Below are 7,907 nucleotides of genomic sequence, written 5' to 3' on the forward strand. Positions count from 1 at the left end.
CCTCACTGGCCCTGGGATAACTGGCCCTGCCCCTCACTGGACTCTGCAGCTGGAGAATTGGCCCCACCCACCATGGGAGAGCCTCCCCACCCCACCCCCGCCCCCGCCCTCGGGAGAGAAGGCCCCACCCCTCATCACAGGCTTGGGAGAGCTGGCCAGGATTGCTGTTTCTGCCCCTGACCCTCGCCTGAGCGGGGCAGGGAGCGGTCCCAGGGACAGAGACGACCAGCTCAGCTACCACCCAGACCCTCATCTTGGGCCTTGGGTTGGCTCACCCTAACATCTACCCCATCTGTGACCTGCTGGAGTGAGTGAAGGGACTGGTCCTGCGGAACGATAACCACAGGATCTCCATCACTCAGACAACAGCAGGATATCCAAGAGGAGTTTCGGTGAGGGTCCAGCGATGCTGGTGGTACCAGAGGCCTTAAACCAAACCAATGACTCGTTGCAATGAACATCTTACGGGTGGGGCTGATTGGACAAAAGGGTATACTGCATGACACACTGCAGCTCCCGATGCCACCAGGACGAATGAAGAAGTGTTGGAAAGATGGAGGAGGAGTGACGTTTTGTTTGTTTGTTTTATTTTTTCATTAATTTTGGGCGTTCTTTTTTTTTGAGGGGGCATGCTGCAGGGGTGAGGGGCCGATATGGAGGGACTGGGAGGTTAGCAGGATTGGGGTGCATGATGTGAAATTCACAAAGGATCAATAAAAATTATGTTAAAAGGTACCCCAAATGGTTGTATCACACAAGCTGTGAGGTTTTGAGAATGGTGACAAGGGATAAGATGGAAATTCTACTCATTGTAAGGAAATCCTCACTTAAGCTTCGGGGAACCACTGAATTTTCAGCTGATCGTCCTTAGCCTGTCCAACCTCTATCAGAACTGGCATGCGCTTTTGTAATCATCACCTTGTAGCTGAGTTGTGTCCCATATTCTGGATGCTGAATGGTACTACTGTTGCAGGAAAATTTCTTCCTAAACACCTTCACTGGGTTCTTTTCACAGAAATCATCAGCGATTCCTCAGACAGTAGCAGTAGTAACAGCCTTCCTGCCATTTCTCTGTTAAATTCTTATATGGGTAGAATCCTCAGTGTCAGCAGGAAGCAGATCATGACCCTTTCTTGGATCAGCAAAGGGAGTGGAAAGGGGGATTCTAGGTATCAGGCATACAGTAGGATTCCTTTTCCTTTCTGGAAATGTCCTATGGATGGCAGAAGGCCAGAAGGTGGGCAGGGAGAGGAGGAGAGGGGAGGCAGGGCAGGGGAAGGAGCACAGGGAAGCCAGGGGTTTCTGGGGAAGGGAGCTGAGTCCTCTGTGGCAGCGGCTACTCAGTGACTGAGCTAACACAAAGCTCTGACTTTCAAAGCATATGGGACTTCTCTGGGCATGTGTGAAAATACACCTCTTCAATATATTTCCTGCAAAACGGCAGGCCCCTCTGCTGGACTCCTAAGTAGAAGCCATTGCCGAGACAGATGGTTCCTATAAGCCCAGAAGGACTGTGGAACACGCAGTTAGTAATCCAGGACTTCAGTGGGCCTTCTCATTAAGCCACATTGACTAATGCCATTAGGTGATGCCTGCCTGGTGAAGAATGTGGGGCTTCCTTGTCTCAGAGGGTGATCTCAGTCCAAAGGGACAGTTTAGGTGGAGAAGCTGAGAGGAACCATCTGTAAGATTCTTAACGTCTTAGAGTGTCCAAGACAGACAAGCACTGCTTGCACAGGTGCTCTGAACACTTGGGTTATACCACCCATGAATAATGCAATGCGAAGGCTTTCTGTGGTCCTCAGAATCATTAACACGTGTGGGTGGGGCAACTTAGGGGAAATCCATATTGAGGAGTCCCACTTGTATTGGTTTGAGAAATGGGATTGGGTAAGCACTGAAGTTTATACAAGTGTCCCAGCATCATTTTCTGCATAGAGCATATTTCCTCCACTGCATTAAAAGTGTCACCACCACCACCACCCCTCCCCGGAAGACCAAATGTTGAGGTTTATTATACTCTCACACGACTCTCTGACAGGCACTGTCGCAAATGTCTGGTTTAGCCTTCCTATGCTCCTGTAGCCCTTGAAAAGGGTCTCCTATGGAAGGGTACAACCCCAGGAGTCGACTAACAGTTATTGTTGGAGCATCTCCACTGGGGCCAGGAACATTTGGTATCTGGAGATTGGCAGCTGCCACTCCTGACCCTACAGTGCTCCCTATGCTGAGCCTACCTAGAGAACCCTGGATACCAGCATTTTCTGGGCCACTCACATGAGTGAACTTCCACGGCCACCCTCAGATGCAGTACTCTGTGAGCTAGCCGGGACATCAGGAGCTTGATGCCCACCTACATCTATGCTCACCTTCTTCTGCCGTCTCGTCTCCCATCTGTGTTCATACAGGGGTCCTTCACAAAGACTCTGGTTTTCCACTCAGCATCCACCTCCAACAGGACCACACCACTCACCCTCTCTTGAATGACTGAGGTGAACAGACCCAGCTCCACACCTTTATATACTGTGCTTATGTGAATCCCACTGTGCTTGTGCAGGCAGGATCTTGCAAAGGTTGGTTCCAGCTGAGCCTTCACTCCCCTAGGCCTTGGGGAGCAAGGCACCTCTCTGAAGGCCAATAGGCCACTTCCCCTCACACAGCCCTTGCCCTGGGAACTTGTACAAATGGAACCACTCCATAGGTAACTGCCCAATCCAACCGAGCCAGGTGCCTGCGTCTGTGCCCGTTCACCTGCATATGAAACCTCATCTCTCGGGAGGTAGTAGCCTGGGCTCTGGGAGGGGCCTGACGCCCCCACCCCCACCCCGCAACATACCAAGGACAGAGAGGAGGACCAGGAGCATCCAAGACAGAGTGAAGAAAGAAAACAATCAGGGAACAGTATCAGATTAGGACGGAATGAAACTGTCTTTATTGACATTCCCACATACATATCTGATGGGGCCTACAAAACAGTCACAAGAATTAATGAGTGAGTTTAGCAAGATTCTTGCATGCAAGCTGTTTGTACACAGCTAGGCACTACTTCACAAGCACAATCAATTACCTCAGTGCCGCTCTACACTAATCGGAAAGGAAGTCCAGGAGCCACACATATCCCACTCTGCTGTTTCTATGTTCTTAGGATCTCACGTGATGCCCATTGTAAATTTTGGCAGGTGGACACTCTAGCGGTGATGAGCATATGCAACTATTATTTTGTGGGAAGGTACATTTAGGAGAACATCTGTATACTACAGATACAGGAGTTTAAAAAATAAATGGATAATTAACTTAATAAGTGTCCCTCTTAAAATGTAGTACAGGAAAAGAAGTATTCATGCATAGATTTCGTTATTATGGGGAAATTACCTTGGAAAGCACTAAAGTACTACGTGTTATTTAAATGCAGTTTTAGAAAATGGAAAAGATGGTATTTAAAAGAAATATACCTTGTAAAAGATATAGTATATTATAGCTGCATTCATGCATATAATATATAAAGAAAAGTATATTGCTAAAATATACTCTTATTTTTCATATTACTTGTGACCCAGGACTTCTAGCATGCTATGCAAGCACCCAAGGATTGAGCTACAACAGGAGTTCCAAATTTTCTTACTTCAAAAATGTGCTGGATCTAGGGAGATGATTAAGTTTGGTCAAGTTCTTGCTGCTTAAGTATGAAGATGTGTATTCAGTTCAAGTACTGACATAAAATCTGGAGGGGGAGGCAATACATTGTCATGCCAGTTCTAGGCATATGAAGACAGGCAGATCCCCATAGCCTACTGCCCAGTCGGTCTAGCCAAATTGGAATTTCTTAATCACTGTGAGGCCATATTGAAAGAAAGAAAAGAAAAGAAAACCACAAGGTATCCAGGCCCCCAAGAATAGGCATCCCTGGTCGGCACCCGGGCTCCATATACAGAACATTCATATGTGTACATACACAGACACATGCATGTGCACACAGGTGACCCTCACAATATCAACATGTACATATACAAACACCTGCACTTCAAAAACATTGTCAATAATTTTTGTTGTACGACTATACGCAAGTAATTTCATTTTCCTTCCATTTCCTAAATTGTCTTAAATTACTTTGGACTACTCAGACATTTAAATTACAGAACTTCTCCACAGAAGCACACAGATGAGAAAACCTGGCAGTTTTTGCCATAGTCAAAAGTAAAGTCAGATGAAAAAATATTTGCTAATTTTTATTTTGTCTGTAACATGTAAACGCTCATTCCTTCAGCCACTGGGAAACAATCCAACCATGAGACTAATACATGACACAGAGTATTGAAACACTGAAATTTTAAGGGCAAAATAGCAATTGTTCAAAACATGAAAACGCCTCTGACTTTTCTTGTATCCAGTAACATGTTAGGATTCACGACTTCTTCCTCGGCCTCGTTTGACAACAGCCACAAACTCCAGGCGCTGGATGTTTCTCATCACCAGGGACAGCTGGTCAAGAAAAGTGTTGATGGAAATGCGGAAGAGCACAGGGTCTTCAGTAGTCCACCTACTAAAATTGAGAGAAGGAGAGACACCGTCAGGGAAATGACGAGGGATCTGTTCAGGTCCTGCTTACATTAAATCCACCCGTGTCTATATTAGGGGAGCTCTAGAGTGCACTCTGCCTCCCAATCCTGAGTCCACCCCTACTCCAGACTTTTGGGATACTGACACAGACAGGATACTGTCATTCACAGTGAACTCCTGCTGAACCATCACTTGCTGGCGACGGGCATTGGAGACCAGGGACCTGCGGGCCATGTCTGCCTCCACTGCAGACCTGAAAGGCACTGTTACAGAGCTGTGGGGAGATAAGGTTAAGGCACCATCCACTACTTAGTTTCCCTTTACCTGGATACATTTCCTAGGCCTGTCTGGCAATGAGCCCTCCTGCCACCCGAACCTAGTCACCTCCCACCTCTCCAGAGATTCAGGTCTTCTTGTATACCCTTCAACCCTCTAAGGCAAGGAGTCTCCTTGTCCTGCCAGGATGCCAACCGCTGCACTGGACTGGCCACACTACAGCCATCTGGCCATTTCCTAATTAGCTGTGCACCGTGCCCCCAAAGCCTTCCATGGAAGTTTTAGCCTCCCTATGTTCCAGTAGCCCCTGCCAAGGGTCTGTCTCTTAGAAAAGGATACAACTCCAGGAGTCGATTTCCAGTTGTTGATGCCGTATCTCCGCTGGGTCCAGGGACAAGTGGTGGCTGCTCGCTGTGGGGAACCACAGCTGCCTCTTCAGCGGCTGCACCGGACCCTACAGGACTGCCTGGAGCAGCCGGGCTACCAGGGGCAGCCGGGCTACCAGGGGCAGCCGGGCTACCAGGGGCAGCCGGGCTACCAGGGGCAGCCGGGCTACCAGGGGCAGCCGGGCTACCAGGGGCAGCCGGGCTACCAGGGGCAGCCGGGCTACCAGGGGCAGCCGGGCTACCAGGGGCAGCCGGGCTACCAGGGGCAGCCGGGCTACCAGGGCAGCCGGGCTACCAGGGCAGCCGGGCTACCAGGGGCAGCCGGGCTACCAGGGGCAGCCGGGCTACCAGGGGCAGCCGGGCTACCAGGGGCAGCCGGGCTACCAGGGGCAGCCGGGCTACTGGAATCTTGTGGGCCACTCTGAGGGAAGTTGCCACGGTCACCTTCGGTTGCCGAACTTGGAGAGCTAGCCTGGGTTTCGGGAGCTTGAGGACTCTGCTGCCCATTCTTGTCACCTCCTTCAGTCACTGCTCTCCCATCTAGGCCCTCATCAGGGTCCTGCATGACTACTCTGACTTTCCTCTCAGCAACCCAACCCCCCTCCCCCCGCCACTAACACAACCTTACTGCTCACACTCGGAGAACAAAAGGAAGTCCTTGTGCCAAGTGCAGCGGGGTTTATACAGGGAATAGCACGTGAGGACCACTGCGCATGTGCAAACAAGATCTCGCGAGGATTGGTTTCCAGTAAATTAGCTGTCTGTGCAGACTCGCGGAGGGGCGTGGGGTGGGGAGGAGGATGTCTCTGAGAACCCAAAACCTACAGCTCTCTCAACAGTTCATTCCCAGGGAACTTGTACTAATGGGGCCCTCCAATATAGATTTCCTCCAAGCTGCCCTGCCCATGAGTGGCACTGACCCAACAAGCCTGAGGCTTCGGAAGCTCAGCCCAGCAGCACGAGTGGATGGGTGGTGCTACCTGGGTATTCAGAGATCCTGTGCAAGCTGACTGATCAGTGTCCCGAACACCCTGACTTGTTAGGACCCTGCTATGATGGTTCCGCCCAACTGCCCCGCCCAAATGGTTCCTCCTGTACCCACAACATCATCATACACAATTCAGTGCTCTTCAGCTGGGCATGGCTTAGTGATACTGATTAGTGTGATTGAAAGTGTAAGATCATCCCAGCCCTCGATTACTGTGCTCCACAAGCAGGGTGAGCTTATAGAAACCATCTGTCACAGCAGCAGCCTCTGTTTGGAGCCCAGCACACAAGCTCACCATTTTTCATGTGGAAGAGACGTATTTACACTCTCAGTGAAGCTATGAGTGCTTTCAGGGGTAGAGCTTCTCCTGTGTTTCCCACCTGGTGGGGATTGTCTGCCCAATTGTGTTTCCTGCTTGGGGGCATTCAGGTTATGAGGGACTTAGGTGTGGAAGAAGGGCGAGCAGGCAAACGTGAAGGGCGAACACCAGGCTGCTGCTGCTGCTGCTGCAGATGGCCATGAAGTACGAGGATATTCGGGCTAGGTCCTGCAGCCACAGAGTGATCCATTGCCTTATTGACTTCTAAGAGGGAGGAGCCTCAATCTATGGTCCCCAATCATACTCAGAGGTACTTCATATTCCTGCCATGAGTGGAGATATCCTCTCAGGGTCCAGAGGGCATGGTGGAACAGTACCCAGAAGACTTCCTTTGCCAGGCCTATGTGGATATTCTTGATGATGGTCTGTTCCACTGACCAAGTTTAGAGCAGGATAGATGCCTCAGGCAGAGGGCTAGGATCAAGATTTTTTATTGTGTATCCTATTCAGTATAGTCATGTGAATGGGGAAATGTCTGGTGGTGTGTACAGCTTTATCAACTACACAGGCAGTCCTTGAGGAACACATCTTGGGGAGCAATGGGAAAGCAGCCAACTAAGGGTTGGTGCAGTGGGGTTGAGAAGTCAGACTTTGGCAGTCCCAAATTTAGGCCAGAAACCTGAGTGCAGCTCTGGAGTATCCAGGTGTTGTGTGAGAATGTTTCTGGGGACATGTGAATAAATGTCTTCTACCATATAGGGAATGGGCACACCCCAAAGTAAGGATACCACAAAAATCCAAGTTGGTGAACCAACAAATTATTTTATTGTTGTTAGTTATAGAAGAAGAAATGACTCAAAGATAAAGTTGTGACACCAAAACCCACCCCATCATTGCTGGCAGCTCTAGAAACCTGAAGTGCACTGCAGAACGTACAGTCAGTTTAATCAGAAAGGAAGTGTCTCTTTCAGGTTGCTCAGGTGGTCTGAGTTTCTTCCAAGGAGCTTGGCTGAATTCTGCTTCATTTATGTGGCTCAACTGGCCTGAGCCTCGTCTTTGTGGCTCAGCTTGTTTGAGATACACTCTGAGATGTCTTTACAGCTGATGTATGCTTGGGGAAGGAGAGGGACTAGTCAATTTCAGAGACTTCCTGAAGTTTTTTGGAGTTATTTTCTTCCCAAGTTTAAGAAGCTTCCTTGAAGGATGGAATTTTTCACCTCTCTTTTAACAGCCATTGTCTTAACAAGCTTCTCTCCAAGTTGGAGGTTTTATATCAAAGGAAATTGTCATACAGGTATCAGGGTGATTGGGAGGCCTGAGGTATGGGCAAATCTGTATCAGATTGTGCCTTAACCAGACCTTCAATACCATCCTCCTCTTG

General features: G+C 49.2%; 1 protein-coding gene across 1 annotated transcript; it reads right to left on the bottom strand.

Moving 5' to 3' along the window:
* Positions 1–2,919: 2,919 nt before the first annotated feature.
* Positions 2,920–5,726, bottom strand: LOC121139792 (accumulation-associated protein-like). Its single transcript, XM_040743792.1, has 4 exons — positions 5,568–5,726; positions 5,173–5,510; positions 4,703–4,831; positions 2,920–4,540 (listed from the first exon to the last, which is right to left on the bottom strand). The coding sequence occupies exons 1-4, from the start codon at positions 5,724–5,726 to the stop codon at positions 4,396–4,398; spliced, it is 771 nt and encodes a 256-aa protein (XP_040599726.1). The 3' UTR covers positions 2,920–4,395.
* Between the last annotated feature and the right edge of the window lie 2,181 nt (positions 5,727–7,907).

The sequence above is a fragment of the Mesocricetus auratus genome, unplaced genomic scaffold, assembly GCF_017639785.1.
Source record: "Mesocricetus auratus isolate SY011 unplaced genomic scaffold, BCM_Maur_2.0 Super-Scaffold_100003, whole genome shotgun sequence".
In the NCBI taxonomy this organism is placed as follows: domain Eukaryota; kingdom Metazoa; phylum Chordata; class Mammalia; order Rodentia; family Cricetidae; genus Mesocricetus; species Mesocricetus auratus.

What these genes read in the sequence shown, in the direction of transcription:
- LOC121139792 (XM_040743792.1), bottom strand. Translation starts at nt 5,726, where the DNA reads ATGGGCAGCAGAGTCCTCAAGCTCCCGAAACCCAGGCTAGCTCTCCAA. An exon ending in TGGTAGCCCGGCTGCCCCTG is followed by an intron (nt 5,511 to 5,567) that starts GTAGCCCGGCTG and finishes CTGCCCTGGTAG; the next exon opens with CCCGGCTGCCCTGGTAGCCC. An exon ending in AATGACAGTATCCTGTCTGT is followed by an intron (nt 4,541 to 4,702) that starts GTCAGTATCCCA and finishes TCTCAATTTTAG; the next exon opens with TAGGTGGACTACTGAAGACC.